At 31.4% G+C, this 21,124-nt stretch overlaps 1 protein-coding gene across 3 annotated transcripts in view; it reads left to right on the top strand.

The window, feature by feature from the left end:
* LOC129222111 (protein-L-isoaspartate(D-aspartate) O-methyltransferase-like) overlaps positions 1–19,429 on the top strand; it is a 34,379-nt gene extending 14,950 nt beyond the window's left edge. For 2 of the 3 annotated variants that reach the window (XM_054856556.1, XM_054856554.1), the window contains exons 3-9: positions 58–194; positions 341–445; positions 3,227–3,347; positions 5,681–5,766; positions 14,776–14,948; positions 16,827–16,916; positions 18,575–19,429. In XM_054856556.1, the coding sequence (XP_054712531.1) occupies positions 58–194; positions 341–445; positions 3,227–3,347; positions 5,681–5,766; positions 14,776–14,948; positions 16,827–16,860 (656 nt within the window). In that variant the 3' untranslated portion in view covers positions 16,861–16,916; positions 18,575–19,429. The remainder of the gene's footprint in view (positions 1–57; positions 195–340; positions 446–3,226; positions 3,348–5,680; positions 5,767–14,775; positions 14,949–16,826; positions 16,917–18,574) is intronic. The other variant, XM_054856555.1, reaches the window with a different exon arrangement.
* Positions 19,430–21,124: the final 1,695 nt, after the last annotated feature.

Raw genomic sequence — 21,124 nt, forward strand, 5'->3', positions numbered from 1 at the left:
TACAAAAACATGATTTTTGAATATTTTTTATTTCATATTGCACTTTTTCTTTTATAGAAAATGGAATCATAAAAGATCCTAAAGTTGAGCAAGTTATGCTGTCTGTAGACAGGGTGAATTATTGTAAAAACAATCCTTATTTAGATTCTCCACAAGGAATTGGCTATGCAGTTACTATCAGTGCACCACATATGGTATTTAAGCATTTTATACTTATGTCTGTATAATTAAATTATCATATATGTATTATCTTGAAAAAATGCTTCATTTGTAGTAATGATAATGATTGTCACATGATTATGTCTTGGAATTGTTATATATGGTCTTTTTTTTTTCTTAGCATGCACATGCTTTGGAGTTACTGAAAGAAAATTTGTATGAAGGAGCTAAAGCATTAGATGTTGGTTCTGGAAGTGGCTACCTTACGGCATGCATGGCTTTAATGGTAATACATTTCAGTTTTTGATTGTTGAATGTTTATACAATAGAGGTACTGTCAGCCCTGCTTAATCGGGTAATGGATAAATGAATACCCTGCTTATACGAATAAAACCTCTCAGAACAGAATATTTCCCCATAGATGCAATGTTAAAAATCCCTGCTTATTCAAATAATGGTAATTAGCTTTTGCAAATATTTTCACCGAGAAAATTTTTGAATTCATTAAAAATAGTAAATTAAGTAAGAACATATGAGGCAGTGAGAAGCAAAGGGATGTAAATGGACATTTTCAAGTTTGAGTAAAACGCGTTTAAAGTTACGGAGCTAGGTAGACTTTCATTGAATTTTTTTTTTCTAAATCATGCTGTATAACAGCACCTAACAAGGCCACTAGTACTCTCTGGCCCCCAGACAGAATAGAGGCTGACCTACTATTTGTAACCGTTATCTCCAAATTTTTAATTTTGGCATTTACATCCCTTTGCTTCTCACTGCCTCATATAAAACCTCATATATATTCTCATAAAAACATAAAGTAACATTTTTTGCCAACAACGGACAAGAAAAAAAGCATTCATATTCCATCAAAACATTTCCACCTATTCTATAGAATTTCTTTTGTTTTTGCCATTACCATGGGGAAAAAAAGTACAGCCGATAACTGAATTAAAGAACACAAAGACACACATTTTAGAGGATAAATCTTAGATCTCTTAGAGGATCTCTTTAGAGGATATCTCATTTCAGCGCAATGTTTTGAAAGTTATTTACGAGTAAAAAGGAGATTAGTTTTCTGCTGTAAGCCATGTGATTCTCGGAAAAGTGACGTAGGATGTGCCCTTCTTCCCAGATTTTTACCCATTTTTTATCTTTGATGTTTGTGTGCTTTCAGTAGGGTTTTTAGGTATTTCTGTATTTATTTAGGTTTTTCCTGTGTATTTAAATGTGTGTCAACAATATGTTTTTTTCTGGTTAAATGGTATCAGTTTTCAAACCACATCTTAACTTACAAAAAATATTCACTGTCTATATTCAGAAGGAACTGTTCCATTTTTTCTCTGCGCTTGAGCTATTGTTTGAATTTCCGAGTATTCTCCCAGTTTGTCCTAGGGAAATGAAGAATGTACAGATTAAGGAGGAATGAGTTTCCAAGAGCCTATTGTCAAAGGACAATAAGAAATTCAGCCCTTTTCACTCATAATGTAATATTTAAAAATGCTGCTTCCGGCTTGATTTCTTCGAGGCTTAAATGAAAACAGTTATGTCTGACAGATGAATTAATGCATGAAGTGTGTTGCCTAGGGACAGTGAGAAACTCAGCCTTTTAAATCATTTGCTTTAAAATATGCCGAAGATTCCTGACTTTAACAGCAAACAAATAATTGGAAAAACAATACTACATTTCTGACAGTCGGCAGTCTGACACACAACCAGCAGCTTTATTCAATATTTTACTTTTGCTTTCTGTTTTCAAAACTTTTCTCAAAAATTATTCTTACTATGATATAATGTGTATTGAGTATCATGTAAATGTAGTCAAGGGAATGACAGCAACAAATGCATTCACATCTTATATAAAAATGCAGAATTCATGTGTTTGAAAAACCACAAAACTCAAAGTAATTGATGAATTAACTTGGAAATTTTATAAGACATGTCTTTTCTATATAAGGGCGTTTCTTGAAGATCAGTTGAAACCAATTACGTCTGTAAAATGACTTATATTTATTTCAACTTATTGTTCAGTGCAAAGTGAAGTTAAATACAAGTATATATCCCGTAGCCAAAGAACAATAAAAAATTCAGCTTTTTCAATCATCTACAAATAAGGGAGATGATGTCTGTTTGAAAGTAATGTCAGGAGATCTCTAATAGCATCTACAGTACAGCACCTACAGTCTTGAAATTCGGTACAAAATTAAAACGTGATTGGATAAACTCAATTCAGTAACTAAGCAACTGACTATAATATTATTGGTTTGCATTTGGAGACCACAAATTTGAAAATAACTTTTCAGACTAAACCTAAGCCATTTTGCTATTTTGAAACGCTATATTACAACCAAGATCAGATATTGTAGGTAGGTACTGTTATTTTTCCTGAAATGGGAACTTTTGCAACGGGAGAGCATTGTTCATTTCCAATTGCAATGCATATTTTTGTTGAATTTTTTTTTCTTAGAGAAGACGCTTTGTTCCGGTTGTAATGGATCTTTTTATTTCTTTTTTCTTGGGGGGTAGGGATAAGTGAGGGAGGATTGTGAGGGACAGCTGTGGTTATATAGGGAATTTTAATACTACACAGAGTATGTTTGGATCCTAGGTTAAAAGTCATGTTCATTTTAGTCAAACAAAAGAATTTTTGTTTACGTAGGGAAGAGATTTTTATTAACTCAAGGGACTTTTTTTAAACTCAGCACATACATTACCATGCAGGTATAGCTAGTTATGAATTAAATGCAACTTCTAAAGAGGTAACCTGAGTTTCATGCAAAATTTTAATTTTTAAAAACATAGAACAAGCATCTGGCTACAATTCTTGATTACAAAAAGTTTAATTTGTCAGAACCAAATTAAAGCTTTTTTTTTTTTTTTTAGTTTTACTGAAATAATTGTCAATTTAAAGATTTTTTGTTTGATGTTTCATGCAATGCAGTACAAAAAATTATGTAAATGATTCTTCAGATTTTTTAACTTCCTTATTCTGTATTATATTTGTTTTAATGCATTCAAATGATGTATATGCTTGAAAGTAACAATCTTGAAATCTTATTTAATTTCTTAGGTTGGTGAGAAAGGTATGGCTGTTGGAATAGATCATATTGAAAATCTAGTAAATATGTCGATTGAAAATGTGAAGAAAGATCAGCCAGGTCTCATTGAAAGCGGAAGGGTTAAGTTAGTTGGTGAGTTTACGTTTGAAGGAATTAAAATGGTGATAATAAAAAAAAATCTAGAATTTAAAAATATGAAGAATGATTTAAGAAATCAAGTTTATGCTCTGCTATATATTTATTTTTGTCGTATAAAATTTGCATTCTTAGTTTTATTTAATTGATGATCTACCACAATGCTAATACATAGTTTCCAAGCATGTGCAAGTTATGCTTTCTGCAATGCACTCTACAATGCTTTTGATTTATTGAACACTGTAATAGACTATACTTCAGTCTATTTTAAGAGCGATATCAAGAAAAAGTTCCGAAACATCTTGTTGTTTGCAGAAAATCTTGTTGCATTGTCACTTTTTCATTATGGCATACTTATTTCTATAAAAAAAAGAAAAAAAAAGACTTATTTAATTCTTAAGTACTCATGGCAGTAAATTTCATATTCTGTTGTATAATTTATTTTTTGTATTGTTTTCAATTTTAATTGCTTTATACATAGACAATTCATTTTATGTGTATATATCAGGGACGGTCAAGCCATGGGACGTGAGAGCATTAACAGCAGCTTGCGAAGACTTTTTGAAAAAATTCAAAAAAGTGAAGAAAATACTTAACAACGTGTTTTAGCACAGATTCTGATTCTGAGATCTAGTACAAATTATAATTCTTCAAGCTGCCACGTTTTCAAATTTTTACCACATGTAAAAATAGTGGAAATAATACAACTGACTTGACATACATGACACAGTACAGTAGTGTTGTGTTAGTGAATCATTGCAAGAATAGCAGATTGGTTTACCCTCATTTAAATTAAATAAACATATGAGGTTCTATTGCACATGCTGTGTGTTCAGCTTTACAGTAATTCCTTAAACCTTTTTTGACTCTGGATTTTCATCTGGACTCTTTGGAAATTTTTTTACTGAAGTCGGCACAAACTCTGCAATAAGTAGTATACACAAGTTTAAAGTAAAATATGTGAGTTTTTTTTTTCAGTTAAAAATGTTCAATATGCCTTTTGCAATGCAATGCAGCAATCATCTTATCAACAAACATCTAGTTTGCTGCACATGCTGTGTGATTCTTTTTATGGGGATTTCGTTGAAGACATTCTTTACGGATACATTTGTGCAGCATTATGAACTTTTGACATTGTGGTACTACATTATTCTGCAGTATTACAAACATGGTTCACCGATATATATCATGATATATATATCCAATTTTTATTTTGAAAATATCATGATATTTTCGATATTTATTTTTTCAACTACGGTATTTTCAATATAAAAATTATATTAACCATAGTAATATTGTTTATTTATTATTAAAAATAACTAAAAAGTTATGCACTATATTTTTATGATGTATTAATCCATCATTAATACAGGAAAGTAATATAATATTTATTTTTTATTTTATATTCCTTTTTATTATTAGTAATGACACAATTTTAAATCATATTAAAAGTGCCTAATAAAACATTAAATGTTGGTCAGAAAAAAAGAAAGAAAATGTCTTATGACTGCAGCAACTAATGCATATTTTTATTTCTGAATCATATAGCTGTAAAAGTAGCTAACAGAAGAAAATTGAGGAAAACAGCTAACACCAAATTAACTTCATTAAAATTGACAAAATAAAAGAATGAAATGAAATATTAGATATAAATAATGAGAGAAACCTTAATTTTAGGTCTACATATTGTAATAACAATGTAAGAAAATAAAGAGTGATTTTGAGGATGCATTAATTATTTTGAAGACTTTAGTTAATGCTAATTGAAAATATCCGATATATAACAAAATATCGGATATTTTCGAAGATGTCAAGATATTTTCGAATCCTGATTACAAATCATTATGAGAATGTTTCTACAAAATGTATGGAACAAACTGGATTATGGATTGTAAGTTTGTTGTGTAACAAGAAGGTCGCATATATAAAACATTTTTAACAACAAAAAAAGCCTTTGTTTATTTCTCTTTATATTCATGTATCACTTATTGTAAATCCGTAGTAGTTTCAAAATTTGATTTTTTTTAAGCAGGTACATCATTTGTGCTCACCCTGTATATTTATATATGTATCAGAGGTGAATTGGTGCTTGAACACTATTCACCTACTGATTTCCCTTTCACAGAAAACTGACCATGGCTCAACATTCAATTATTTCTGATTGCCATCTGGCTACTGGAAAATTTAAATTTATCCCTGTTATATACCATATATTATGTGAAATTTACTATGTTTTATTTTATAAGACTCCTAACGCATAATCTTCTGCTGTACCTATAGTTTTCCTGTTAATAATTGGTATTTAACTATTTATTTCTGAATTAATGTAGTTGGAGATGGTAGATTAGGCTATGCAGAAGGAGCTCCTTATGATGCTATACATGTTGGAGCTGCAGCTCCAGAATTACCTCAAGAGGTAAGTTAGATTTAATAACAGCATATAATGCTTATTTTTCAGCTGTAATAGATTTGAATTTAAGACTCAACTTTTCAAATATGTTGATGTATGATAATAAAAATATTAGAATATGCTTTTGATGAGTAAATGCTTTTTAAATATTTTGAATGTAATGCAAATGAATTGATTTTTGATCCTTTGTTAATTGACATTTAATCGCAGATTAAAATGTCATTTGTATTGATATTTCAACCAGCAGTCTGACCAGAAGAAAATTGGGTCTGTTTGTGACTCTTCACAAATTACCAATCAATAAAAGTGGACACTTCATAAAAGCTGATTAATTAAAGCAGATCCTTAACAAAATTCTGTTCAAATAAAATAGATTGTTAACGAAATTCTGATTTGCCAAAGTAAATGTTGCAGAAAAAAAGAAGTCAAGCAAACCCAAAATCAAAGTACTATCTTTCCCAGCTGATCTTTGTCACTGAATAATAAAACAGAACATATGATGTCACACACAGAGAAATGTTGTCACCAGTGAATTTAATTTTGTATAATTTGTCGCTAAAAAAAGAGGAAAAATGCCAATTGAGTAAATAAAATATAAAAAAGTAACTAACAGACATATTCACAGAACACTAATTTTGGCAATTCTTGTGAAAACTGTATGTTTTTTTCTGAAAACATTGCATTCTCTGAGTTTTGGAAAGGAAAGTTACAAGCAGAAGTCATGTAAAATCTTGGAAAGTCGGAGATTTGAAAACCCTAAACATAGCAGATACCCTGTCTATTACATATATGTATATTGATGCAATCAATAATCTCTCTTAGTTATCTCTTTCGAAAAAGTCGGGAAGAGAACCTCAATTTTGAAAAGACTAGCCGGTGCCAAATGGGGAAACTTATAGACTACCTGAAATAAAATTTACACACATATATTAAACGTATTTTCAAATATGGTTGTGAGGTGTTTGTTTCTTCCACACAGAGGAAGATTAACTCTTTGGAAAGAGCCCAGAACAAAGCTCTTTGACTCATCATAGAAGCAGTTAAAACAACTATGCAGACTTACACTTTTAACCCACCAATCACGACTGAAATCAAGAAAGAAGCAATTGGTACATTTGGTAAAATGAAAGCGTTGCATAGAGCAAAATGGATGAACAAAAGCAAACCAAGCACTTTGAAAACTCATGTTCCTCCCCTAAAGGTTTAAAAAAATTACTACAAGAATTCGATAAAAACAAACAATTGTAACAAAATCATGGCTAAGCCCCTTGAATATATAAATATCAATTACAAATTAGATATTAACGATTTGGAAAGAAACACAGACAGAATTTTTGAAGCAAACACAATGAATGTTACATAAACTGGACTACCCAGAACTAGAATGGACAAGAGTAGGTTTGGGCGATATCAGAATTTTAATACCGCGATATATCGCTTCCCAGTATCGATACTATCAATGTATTTAGGTCGTTAAATTCAATATTTTATGGGGAGGGGGGGGGATTGAGAAGCATATAAATGCAATGCCTAATGTCTGCAACTGAGAAAAACCATCGGGAATCTTGGTGAATAAATATTTCAGCAATTTATTCTAATAATAATAGCCACAGAAAGGATGCTCATGTGTGTGCATTTTTTTTTTTTTTTTGGGGGGGGGGGGGAATCCTAGTCATTCACAAGATGGAAGTACACACGATGCTTAAAAGCCTAAGTTTCCAAAACTAAAGCAGAATTGGATGTTTTCTTTAACTACAAACGAATGAAAGTAACGCAAAATGTGCTGCAAATTGTTTTTTTTTTTTTAATTTTTTAAATATGTAATTTTCTTGAGAAATGAAATGTTCTTAAAAATTAGTCTTATCTTAATTGCCTTGGACGCAAATGTGCTAAAAACTTTTCAACTGAGTTGTAATTTTATGAAGGTTTATTATTTTTAAATTGTTTTCATGCTACAAACTCAAGAAAAATTATTTATTAATTTTTGGCGTAGCCGCCATATTTGGTCATTCACAAGATGGAAGTACACAATACTTTTTATGTACCAAGGTTTCTGAAAATGCCATTGGATGTTTATTGCAATGCAAACTTTTGAAGACAACGCAAAATGTGTTTTTTTTTTTTTGTGTGTGTGTGTGTGGATAACTCATAATTGTTTTCTGTAAAATGCAAAATTTTATCATAAGAATTTTTTAAAAAATTCATATTGATTTAGACACTTGTGTTAAAACTGACTGTTTTGTCTTAATTGTAGTTTTTAAGGATTATTAATTATTTATAACTACTTTTATGCTAAAAATTCAAAAATCTACTTATTATCTTAAATTTGTCACTTAGTCGCCATGTTTGGTCATTCCCAAGAAGGAAGTAGACCAAAATTTCCAAAAACAGAATTGAATGTTTATCTCAATGTAAACTATTAAAAGTAACATAAAATGTGCTATAAATTATGAATTTTCAATAATTATTTTCTGGAGAAGAAAATTTTTAATTTTAATGCAAGCATCCTTTTAATAAGCGAAAGGAAAAACAAAGAGGTCATTGGTGGCATGGGTCTATGATCGGGAGATGTTGATTTTTGTTATTTTGCATAATATATTTCAATTAGTTCTTAATTAAGTCCGGTTCTTTGATATATCAACGGATTGAAATCTGAATATCGTTACCGCGATAATAAATATATATCGATATATTAAGATATATCGGTATATCGCCTAGCCCTAGACAAGAGTGTACATAGATAGCTGAAAAATACAAGACAGCTCTGGGCCCAATGTATCCAGTAAACTCTTTTCCCAATGTGCTTCTGTGAGATTTTGATGCAGATATCTTTGCAATCTAACTAGCACTGGGGAATCTTAAGCAAACGATCAGTTGTTTCTCAAAGGTAGTTATTCTAGTTGATTCCAAAGCAGTCATCCAGATTGTAAAAATCATGAAGCTGAAACTCGGATCATCTCAGACATTATTGAAACCTTGGAACTTTTTTTCAATTATAATAAACAGGGGTGATTGTGTTCCGGTATTTTACCGGATTTCCGGTATTTTCATCTTGATTTCCGGTATCTTCCTCTTCAAAAATACCGGAACTCTTATACTTTCAGAAAACCCACTTTTGTAAAATTTAGGTTGATGTTTAATGAAAAGCCGAAAGTCCAAATTGAAGACGTTTCGTTTGGTATAAAGTGTAAGCTACCGTCATATTTTGCAATCTCCATGGTAATTGTTGAAGAACAGCTGAGGTGGGAGATGGAATAAAGGCTAGATAAGAGGAGGAAGGAGGGTTAATTGATATTTTTCCCCTTAATATTTTCTTTTCAAGATGTCCAATAGCGTTTCTCTGTTGCATATCTTAATATGCAAATGATGTAACTAGGGGTGCCCACTCCCCGCGACTGCGATGGCACCCCTCAATTTTACCCAGCCCCCTTTTTCCTCAAGAATTGCCACCCACTAATAAAAAGACTTGAATTCTTCTAAATTAATTTCTCAAAGTTTCTGTGGTATAATCTCCTCATGATCCCCCCCCCCCTCCGACACAAACACATGAAAATCCTTACTGTAGCTATATTATGAGAATAAATTGCTAAAATATTTATTCACCAAGATGGCCTATGGCTTTTCTCTGTTGCAGATGCTTATGTAATAGGTTTTGCAGCCCCCCCCCATAAAATGAATTTAACAACCTATATATATATCCGATATTGAAAAAGCATACGACCGTACCTGGAGGTATGGGATCTTCAAAACCCTGCACGAATATTGATTGCGAGGTAATTTACCCATTTTTCTCTCCAATTTTCTGAAACATCGTTCTTTTCGTGTACGTGTCAAGTCTGTTCTGTCGGATACCTTCATTCAAGAAGAAGGAGTACCCCAGGGAAGTGTCCTAAACGTAACTCTATTCATAATAGCAATCAATAGCTTAATTGACCAATTGCCTCCCACTGTAAAAGGTACCATGTTCGTAGATGATTTTCAAATTTCTTTCTCATCAACGAGCATGAGTATCGTTGAAAGACAACTTCAAATTGCAATCAATAAAGTAACCCAATGGGCGGAAGAAAATGGCTTCACTTTTTCTGCTCAAAAAACATTCTGTATTCATTTCTGCCATAAAAGAGGCCTTCATCCTGATCCAAATCTTCTCCTCAATAATCAACCAATAGTTGTAAGAGATCAAGGAAAATTCCCCGGTCTCACACTTGATAATAAACTTAAATTTATACTGCATATACAAGAATTAAAAAAGAAATGTTCATTAAAATTAAATATCCTTAAAGTCTTAGCGAACACTTCTTGGGGTGCTGATACAGAGTCTCTGTTAAGAATATACAGGGCTCTGATACGCTCAAACACTTGATAATAAACTTTAATTTATACTGCATATACAAGAGTTAAAAAAGAAATGTTCATTAAAATTAAATATCCTTAAAGTCTTAGCGAACACTTCTTGGGGTGCTGATACAGAGTCTCTGTTAAGAATATACAGGGCTCTGATACGATCAAAGCTTGATTATGGCTGTCAAATTTATGGCTCCCTGCAAAAACCTATCTGAAAGCTCTGGATCCAATACATAATCAGGCACTGCGCATCTGCACAGGAGCATTTCGAACTTCGCCTATCAATAGTCTCCATATCCTTGCACACGAACAATCTTTAAACAATAGACGCCTCAAACTCTCTTTAAATTTTTACTTCAAAACTAAACCTTGCACCAATCACCCACTACATGTCCATATTTTTAATCCATCTAATGTTGCTTTATTTCTGCACCGTCCTTCGATGACCCCAACATTTGGGATCCGAATGCGTCAGGTACTTTTAGACCTGCAGCTACCAGATTTCAAAACTGTCACCACAACAAAACTAATTGAACCTTGGTGCGAAGTAATACCTTCTATAATCAATAACTTATCAAAATTCCCCAAACAAACTACTGCAGATACAGTTTATCAACAAGTCTTTCATGAGATCAAAAGCAAATATTCTGGTTATAAAGACATTTTCACTGACGGATCAAAAACAAACGATCACGTCGGCTTTCCCACAATAATTAATGATCAAGTTACGGCAAAAAAATTAAACACATCTTGTTCGGTATTTACTTCAGAAATAAAAGCTATATTTTCATCTCTACAATCAATATCCCAATCCGGTTACAAAAAGTGGGTGATATACACTGACTCAAAGAGTTCAGTGGAAGCCATCACTCACTGCAATAATAAAAGCCATCCTATAATCATCCAGTCATATCTTTTATACAAAAGCTTATGGAAAATAATTTTCAAGTTACCTTTTGTTGGATACCTGGTCATGTGGGCATTGCAGGCAATGAGGCTGCCAACTCAGCTGCCAGAGCTGCAAGTATCCTGGTCGATAATAGTGTACCTTTCGATGATAGTAAAAATGCCATTGTTGTAAGCCTTAACACGTATTGGCAGCGAACGTGGAATTCAGAAATCCAAAATAAACTGCATTCGATCCAGCCCTTCACTATAGGTTTCACATCATTACAACTTACCAGGAGAGAACAAGTTTTATTAACTCGTCTTTGCATCAGTCATACGAGGTTCACCCATAAATACCTCTTATGCCGTGAACCAGCTTCAACTTGTATCAAATGTAACGTCAACCAGACTGTTGCATATTTTATGCAGCTGCCCAAATTTTAATCAAATTCATTTTAAATATTTTAACGATTTTAATCCATCTTTGAAAGACTTGCTGGGAGACCCACCCCATCGCAATTTATACTCCTTTCTCCAGGAGATTGGCTTCTCCTTTTTAATTTAATATCGTCAAAATGTAATTTTGTTTGTTTTCTTGAGTAACAAGGTTCTTTGACAACCTATTGTTTCATACGTTTTTAAAAGTTTTTAATGTTAATAAGTTTTTTATTAGTTGTTTTAAACTTCTGATGTTTATACCTTTCTCCACAAAACAATATTACTTTTATCATATCTTGATTTTATATTTATGTATAAATTTTAAACTAAAAAATCGTATGGTGCAGTATAGCCCTCAAGGGCTCTTGCGCCATAAAAAATAAGTAAACCAACCAACCAACTATATATATCAAAAATATCGATATTTAGAAAGCGATATATCGTGGTATTAAAATTCAGATATCGCCAAGCCCTATTGCACAGTGATCATAATACATGCTGCCCCAATTGCCCCAAACTTATTTAATTCTGAAATCTTTAACCACGGATTGTATGGAATTTTCAAACGTCCAGATAAGACGAATCTATCTGAATTAGGGGGAAAAGTAAAAATTTGATGCCGCTATTCCGCTCATTTGAATGAGACTCTGCTTCTGCAAAAGCTGGCATCGCTAAAAAATAATAGATTCGTTAATTTCTGGCTGTAAAACGGATGTTTGTCTTTCCATACAATCTGTAGTCAGACAGTATGTACTTTTAGTAAATCAATGTAATTAATTTTTAAGGATTCAGATATAGTGGAGGAAAATTAAACATTCTTTGAAAAATTTTAAGAAATGAGAAAAATTAAAAGAATTTAATTCCCTCCATGCACAAGGACGTATTAAGTCCAATTAAAACTTCGAGTTTTAGCCCCAGCAAAGAATTATGTACATAAATAATGTGTGCATACAGGTAATGTGTGTATATAGATGCCCTTCGAAACACTTTTTCTTCTTGGAAAAAAAGTTCAGGTATTTTTTCATGGAGTCACAATCACCCCTGAATAAAACAATCAGTTTTCATTGGATCCCTTCACATGTTGAAGTTACTGGAAATGAAAAGGTGACTCACTAGCCAAGAAAGGAACATAGACTTAAAAAGCACATATTTGAGAGATTAACAGAGTCTTAAGTCTGACCATGCAACAGAATCATCTGGTAAATCATGGGCTAGTATCCAAGACGCTTGGAAAATGTTTTGGCATGAGTCTCGTAAAAAGGCTGTGGCAATCTTCACATTAAAAGCTGACCATGATTGCATGGCCAAACATCTGAGTAACATAGGCATCTTTTCATCTAGTACAGTGAAACCTGTGTAAGTTGACCACTCGCGGTGCAGTACTTTGGCGGTCAACTTAGACAGGTGGTCAACTTATAAAGGGCGGTATTTTTTTTTTGTCATTTCTTGCACCATGTATTCCATTTTTTTTTTTTTTTTTTTTTGAGGAATTCACCCTTACTCTTTCTGTTCAACTTCACTTTCATTGTTTAACATTATTGAAAGTGAAACAATAATTAAAAATACTATTCAAACACTTTTGTTATTTTTCCCTTGTTTTTAACTATATGTAGTTTCAGAAATTCCATATATGCCAGCTAATCTTCTCTGGCTTATAGCACAAAAAGCAACAAGCTCAACTCTCCCAGTTCATAAAGGCAAAATTAAAATGTCCTATCTCTAAATCCCTTGCACCAGAAACATGTAACTTTACTCATTACTCATTAGCAGGCCCAGATCTGCGTGCAAGGAGTGCGAGGGGCCCGCGTCCTTAAAGGAGCTAACGGCCCTAGAAACTGAAAAAATGGAAAAAAAAAAAAAAAAGCACTAAGGCTTATTCGTTTTACAAATAGACACTGCTGGCCACTAGGGAGAGATCCTACATATTTTGTTACAGGGGGCCCAAAATGTATAGATCTGGACCTGCTCTTTTTAGCAGAATTCCTGTGCTGCCACAACATATTGCAACCGAAAGAAAAGACTGAACTTTTATACTGACACCCATTTTCATTGAACAGAGTACAAAAAGCTAACTCAAATAGAACAACAAATGAAAAACAAAGTTTGTAGAATAAAGAGCAGCATAAGCTTTATACTGCTGGGGGGTTTAGTTAGTAAAATGCTAGTATGCCATCAAAGCATTAAAAACATTCTTTGAAAGCTATCAAAGAAAAAAATATATTATTATTATTATCATTATTATTATAAATAAATAATAAAATAAAATAATATTCTGAAGAAAGTTTAAAAAAATAAACCAAGTGGTCAATTTACAAAGGGTTTTTTACAATACTCCAGACCAAATTTGGCGTACATTAGTGGTCAAGATAGACAGGTGGTCAACATAGAGAGGTGGTCAAGTTACAGAGGTTTTCCTTCATTATATGAGATAGAGCTAATTCCGTTCCTGACAAAAGCGGTCAACATAGACAGGTGGTCAACTTACAAGGGTGGTCAACTTTACAGGTTTTACTGTATATGCCTAATCTATAGTTCGGGCATTATGAATACAGAACATTTTACATGTTCAAAACTTGACAAAAAGTCCTAGAAACAAGGAGAGATAAGCAAACTATACTAAAACTCCATAATTTACCTGAACTCTTTATAAAGTCTTCCTTTCTTATGTTCCTTTTATTGCTGTTAAATTCCTTTTTCTCATGTTGTTTTGTTGATTTGCTCTAGTTCTCATATTAATTGCTTTTGTATTTTGCTGTCGTATGTACTCTTACAGCCTGTTCACTGACAAGATGGAAAGGCAAACATCCAGTTTACAGGCAGAAATGGATTCATCTATTAGTCTTCAGGGTTGTCAGCTTTTGCAGCTGTATGTTAGCCTCTAAATTAAGCAGAGTCACATTCAAATGAGCAGAATATGCGCATGAAATTTTTACCTTTCCCCCCTCATTCAGATTGACTCATCTTAAGTCGATGTTTGCCAATCCCGTATAATCTGTGGGCAGACTATGATACCTGAGCTGTCATAATTAAACTTGTATGGATTGACTATTCCAATAAAGCCGCATGTAACAACAACATATAGTATAGATACCATGGAGACTTCGTGGCACCCCTTGACACTCCCTGCGGCTTCCACTTATCAAACCCTTGCTGTAGTACACTGCATTTTCTTTGGGTATCAAGTTAAAATATTTTATTCATAAACTTTAATTCATGTAACTAAAAGAAACTGCTATGTTTTATTTGTAGATATTTTCTACAAATGTATGATGAAAATAAGTTTTTTCTCACATGTAAAGGATTGTGGTTTGTTATTCCATTTTAAATTCATCTCATTTTTTATAGCTAGTGAATCAGTTAAAACCTGGGGGAAAGCTGATTGTTCCAGTTGGTAAAGAAGGACATAATCAGATGTTGGAACAGATTGAAAAACTTACTGATGGAACTGTAAGAAGAAGTGCATTGATGGGGGTTGTATATGTTCCATTAACAGATAAAGAAGCACAGTGGCCTGGGAGGTTGTGTAACATTTTTTAAATATTCCTTTTTAATTCAACTTTGTACAAACTCATTCAAATTTTACAATAATTTTAATAGCGTTGAAAATAAATCGTTGCCTCAGAGCAACAGTAACACATCTAAACCCAGGAATAACACTAAGATATCCTACTGTTGCTCTGACCAAATGCTTTATGTTTTCTTTTGTTAAATCCTTTTCATTGAATATTTTAGCTGCTAATTAATTAATTTTAAAAACATTTCTGAAGTTCATCATAACTGCATAAAAATTAAATAAATAAATAAATAAATAAATAAAAATAACTCATAAAACACATTACCTCCTGTAGTAATATAATGGCTGTTCAAATTTTCTAACATCATGTCTTTTTTGTTGTTTGTGATTTAAGGGGATCGGAATCATCAGGAGTTGAGTCCCACATTTATTTAGCGTTTTTTGTTTATTTAAACTGAAATTTGATATTGACAATTTATTTGTAGTTTTTTGAATATTATTGACACTATCAATGCTGTGTTGAGCATGTATAATGTATAAAATCAGATAATTTCTTTTTAGGTATTTTCTAAGTTGTGTAAAAATGAAATTATAGCATGCATTGTAAAAGCTATCTATTATCATCTTGTCTTTAAAGATGTGCCATGTTTTCTGGTGTAAATGCTTTTTTTTTTAAACCTAAAAATTTATCTTAAAGTGGAGGGGATGGGACTTTAGTCTTGTTTAAAGGCTTATTTTGTTTTAAAGTGCATTTAATAGGCAAAACAACATATGATATCGTCAAGCAATTAATTTCTATGTAACTTTGTTTTTGCATGACAGCAATGAGCAAAGGATCATTAAGGTTTGAAATGAGTCAAGTTGGAAATTGGAAAAATACCCAATTCTTTATGTTTGCCATACTTTTTATGCTTAGGAAAAGGTCTAAAAAGCTATTAATTTAGGAAGCATTGCTTCTAGCATGTATATATGAGTATGTGTACGCACTTTTTTTTGTGTTATTAACAGTCATGTATTATTTAAGGAAGAAGTGTGACGTCCACATCAGAATTTTTTTTCTTGTTTGCAGATTATTATGATGAGAGAGAAAAAAAAAAAAAAAAAAAAAAAAAACAGAAAAGTTAAGATGATTACAAAAGTAGCTAAATGGCATTGACATGACATTTGTAAATTTCTTAAAGGTCAACTCCATTAGCATTGATCAGATATTTTTGTGACATTTTAAAAAATATATTTTTAAAAATATAGGTCTGTTTCTAGGAAAATTATATAAAAGTTTCTTGGATGGGTTTTGTATTTAGGTGTGTCTTATGCACCAGAAAATACGGCAATTGCAAAAATCTCTGAACTAAAAAGTTTAAAGAATGTTGTTATAAATGTTTGTTTTTTTATATGTAACTATTTCTTAACTTTTTAAGAAATGTTGTACATTATGATTATAATACTATGCAGTGTTGTTTTTACTGTGGTGCTTATTCATTGATAGTTAAGATTTTGAACTTTAATTCAGTCATTCTAATTTTATGTTTTTTTTTCTTTCTATTTCTATTTTTTATGTAGGTAAAGTAATGTTACGTAAAGTTAAACTAGAGTACAAACCTCAAAATTTGTGTTTATCTGTTTTATGCTGCTGGATGTTAACAGTATCATCTGTTGATAAATTCAAAGTTGTTCTCCTGGCTAAATGTTAACTCTCTGTGGGGGCAAAGAGAATTTTGTTTGAAACTATTGCTGTACGATTTTATTATGTTTTTCAAATTAATGCCATACCGTTAAAATAATTTTCAGGTTTTTGGTTTTCTTGCATGAGGAAGTTTTCCATTGCTAGTGCTGATAAAAAAAAAAAAAAATGTGGGTTCTTTATAAATGTTTTAATTTTTAGACTGCTGGCAAGTATTCTTCGCCGAAAAAAATGATCATCGTAAATTCTGAAATGAAACTTCTTTTGTTCTACTTTTGACACATATTTTAGGTAAAACCATACTAATATTTCTTTTATAGCCTTTTAGTTTTGTATGTGTCATGCCTGAAATATATCTGTAAAACTTTTGCTGAGTGATTCAGATTTCTACTTACTGGTTGTGCAGCTGACCTCTGCATAATTATTTCAAGTTTTGTTATTTAGTTATTATTTTTTCTTTGCTAATGTCACTAAATTTCTAAAAACTCAAATCTGACACTGAATTAAGTTTTAATCTGTTTTAAAAGTTGCCATAAATGTTCCTTTCTTTCTAAAATAGTCTTAGTATCAGAAGCGGTTTCTTCTTTTAATTTGTTGTTTTTATTTTTAATAATATTTCTTATAAAAAATGAATTTCCTTATCTATCATAAATAAAATTGTAATTGGAAGCTTTATATTTAACTATTTTTATTGAGAATTATAATACCTTGCATCTATCTGCCTTTTTTTATAATTGTAATTTTGAAACCAGCTGAAAACAAAAAAAAAAAAAAAACATTAAGTTGTTTCGTATACAATGCAAAAGTGTTCTGAAAATTCAACATGTATAAATGCATGTAAATAATTAGAAAAGGGTGAAAGTTTTTTCCAAAAATGTGTAAAACCTAATTTGCATTAGTTTCTATCTGTGGTCCGTCTGTTAAGTAGTTCTTCTTTTGAATTCTTGCGTTACTTTTCGAGTTATATCAATAAGGTCTACCAAGAAAGTGTTCAGTTGTACTTTTATTGCGATTGAGATCTGCATATATTATAATTTTTATGTCCTCGAGGTATAGCAGTTATGCTTAACAAAGAGCACTTGATTGCATGCTCCCTCTTCTTGGAAATAGACATCAAATACTCAGGGCCGGATTTAGGGGAGGGCAGGCGGGGCTACTGCCCCTGGGCCTCCACAACAAAGGGGCCCCCACAATATAATTTTTACAAAATATCCTAACTTTCACGGGTCAAAAAAAATCGAAAATATCGGATATATTCATATATATATATCGAAATATTCGGATATATATCAAAGTATCAGATATTTTCAAAAATATGATGATCTTTTCGAACCCTGATTAGGGGCCTCCACTCCCTCGTTGCCCCGGGGCCTCCACACTTCCAAATCCGGCCCTGCAAATACTAGCTAGCACTAGTTGTTCATGTAGGGTAATAATATTTTTGGGGATTTTATACATACAATCTTTAGTTAGAAGGGCAACAAAAAATAGTTCACATACATAGGGACATACAGACGTTTTCGAAAAATGGTCAAAATAAGTTCATCACTCCTTAAAGTGTAAATCATGAAAATTCAGTGAAATATAATGAATTCACTATTTTCTTGTAGAAAAAAAAATGAGTAGCTAGAAAAAAGCAAATTTGTATTTTGAGCAGAAATAAGGTTATTTAAAGATATATTATAAATAAATTTCTGGAGAAAAGGAGGAGTTGGTCCCCTATTCTAAGAAACTTATTTTTACTTTTTGTAAATATTTATTTCTTTTCTGTCTAAAGGAGATATACTTGTTAATGAGAAAGAAAAATTTTAAATTTATCTTCTTCAAAATGTAAGTAAATGCTTACAATACTGGAGACAGAAAATTATTCACATAAAAGTTTTATGAATAAATTTTCATTCTATTCTGTCTATTTAATGTGTTTTCTTTCCTTTTTCTTTTTCTTACAGAAGGGAAACAAATGAACTTTAACATCCTACCTTTTTTTTCGAAGCATTTATTTCTCTTGCAATCCTGACACTCCCAGCAATAACTGGACGCTGCTTAAGACAAGGTGTAGACATATTATGTACTGGAATAAATCATTGCCATATCCAGATTGCCTACTTGAGCTGCCTATATTGCTCCTTTTTGCTGTGACTCGTTTTAAGCATCAAATACGTGTTGTCTTGAGATATTTGATTTGTTGTAATTTAACTCTCTAAATTTAGAATTTCAGTTTTGGACTGGATTTCAGTACTACTTTTTTGTGCTTATTTTGCAAAAAAAGTAAATGCTTATTGTTAACTGGTGATTTTTTTTCCTTCAAAATACATGTTTGTTTTTGAATTTTAAGAAGTAATAAATGATTGCTATTTACGAAATCTTCAATCTGTGATTTCTCTTTCAATTTTTGGATTGTTTTCTTTAACTGAAATTTGAATGTGAATAATACTATGTGAATAATATGTAAAATAAAAGAGAACTGTAAATTATAACAAATGCTATTAAATTATTTCTGAATGTGGAATGGAGTCTTTTAAAGTTTCATGATTGAATTAATTGAAAATCATGTAGTCATCTACTCTGCAGATTTATGGATTTCTTGAAAATTTATTGTAGAGAAATTGAAATAATTCGATAATGCAATCAATCCTACTTTTATACCAAACTGAACAGTACTAATATAGGAATTTTGTATTATAATTATGATAATTGCAATTGTACTTAAAATAACATATTTACGAAAACATGCAGTGAGTCGATACCTCAATCTCAGCAATGTATCTGTTATTACAATACATGTAAACAGGTAGAAGTATTTGAATTAAAAACATGTATTTCACTCACTATTAATATGTTTATACTATTTGTTTCTTTCATGCTGAGCTCCATGGAGTTTTTGAACTTTTCTGTCAATAATTATTAAAAAAATTCATTATATTTTTCTCAAAAAAAAAAAAAAAAAAAATCATTTTTTCACTATTATACTGTTTTTTTCTGAAGGACATAGGAGGGACAAAAGATTACTTGAAACATGGAAAAAAGAGGTTTGAAAAGAAAATTTCAGAAATTTAGAAGTGCTGTCTTTGAAACTAACACATACGAACTATGAATGTTAAGCTGTTGCCTCCTCCCCCTGTCTCAGTATAAGGTTTATATATCTCATCTGTATTTCAGTATATATTTTGTTGCTTTTCAAGTGGATTATAACTTGAGTACCATATACCTTCATTCCCCTGGGGGAAAATGACGATCATATTCTGATTTGTTACACATATTCTAGTTTGTATTAGTGTATAAAAAATGTGCCTTTGAAATATTAGGCATTTTGACAATTTATAGAGCTTCTAAAGTAATTATTATATTTCAGAATAATGTTGTATCTATATATTTAGGAGCACAATGGATTAAAACACCCAGCACACCTTGTACTAGATTATTGGATTCAGTTCAAAATGAATGCTCATGCATTTTTTTTTTTTTTTTAACAGAAAGTGTTTTGTAGCCAATAAGATGATCATTTGTTTTGATAAACATCCAGTTTAAGAAGTTAAACATCTAACTCTATTTTAGAATTGAAAACAACTTAAAAAATATATTAAAAGTATTCTAATCGTTTTGAAGCTTTTTCCATGAAACTTTTTGAGGGCTGTCATATGCAGCAAAATTCAAAATGGTATAACTTGACATTTTGTAGTTGAGACATTCTCAAATTTATAATTTTACTTAAAAGTTGTTGTGGAAACAAAACTAGTATTAGTTTTTAAAGGAAATTATGTATGTTAGCTTTTTCAGATAATGGTTACATTTTGTGCAAACTTTCACTCCAATGGTATGGTTTTGTACATGCATAATAAACATATGCACAAGCAAATTCCTTTATGTACATATATAGATTATAAGTAACAAATCTGCTGCTTTAATGAATTAAACATAAAACTTAATTTTGGCAATAAAAAATCCACTTAATTTTAATTGGATTTAAATAATTTTTGAAAACAGCTAAAATGTATTAAGATCACACCTCAGAATGTTGATAAGAACAATTTCAGTATCTATGTTTCCCAATTTAAAATTCAAGTGTGCGGAGAATTTACAGTGTCACAGTTAGCAAAGGTCCCCAACCACTGCCTCAAAGGGGATCCGAAAAGGCGCATAAAAATATTAATTCGGTTCATCGCTGATGGGCTTCAAAAAATGCCTTCTGACAGGCCATTAGTCCTGTAAATCAGCTACTGATCATGTTGTAACTGGTATAAACTAAGTTATGCTTACTGATGACTTTTTAAAGTAGTATAGTTGTAGTAGATATAGAGAATAACACTTTTAAACTTAACAAAACTTATTGTTTTTGTTGGCATCTGAAATCAGAAATAGTAGTAACAGTAACTAAATGAAATGCAGGAATGGCGCAGGGAAGTACGTTGTAGCTGCGCAAATGTTACTATAGTTCTGATGCAACTTTTCGTTCACGTGAAGCGTGACTGCTTTTTGCTACAACTCAAAAAGTTATGCAA

The sequence above is a fragment of the Uloborus diversus genome, chromosome 5, assembly GCF_026930045.1.
Source record: "Uloborus diversus isolate 005 chromosome 5, Udiv.v.3.1, whole genome shotgun sequence".
Classification (NCBI taxonomy): Eukaryota; Metazoa; Arthropoda; class Arachnida; order Araneae; family Uloboridae; genus Uloborus; species Uloborus diversus.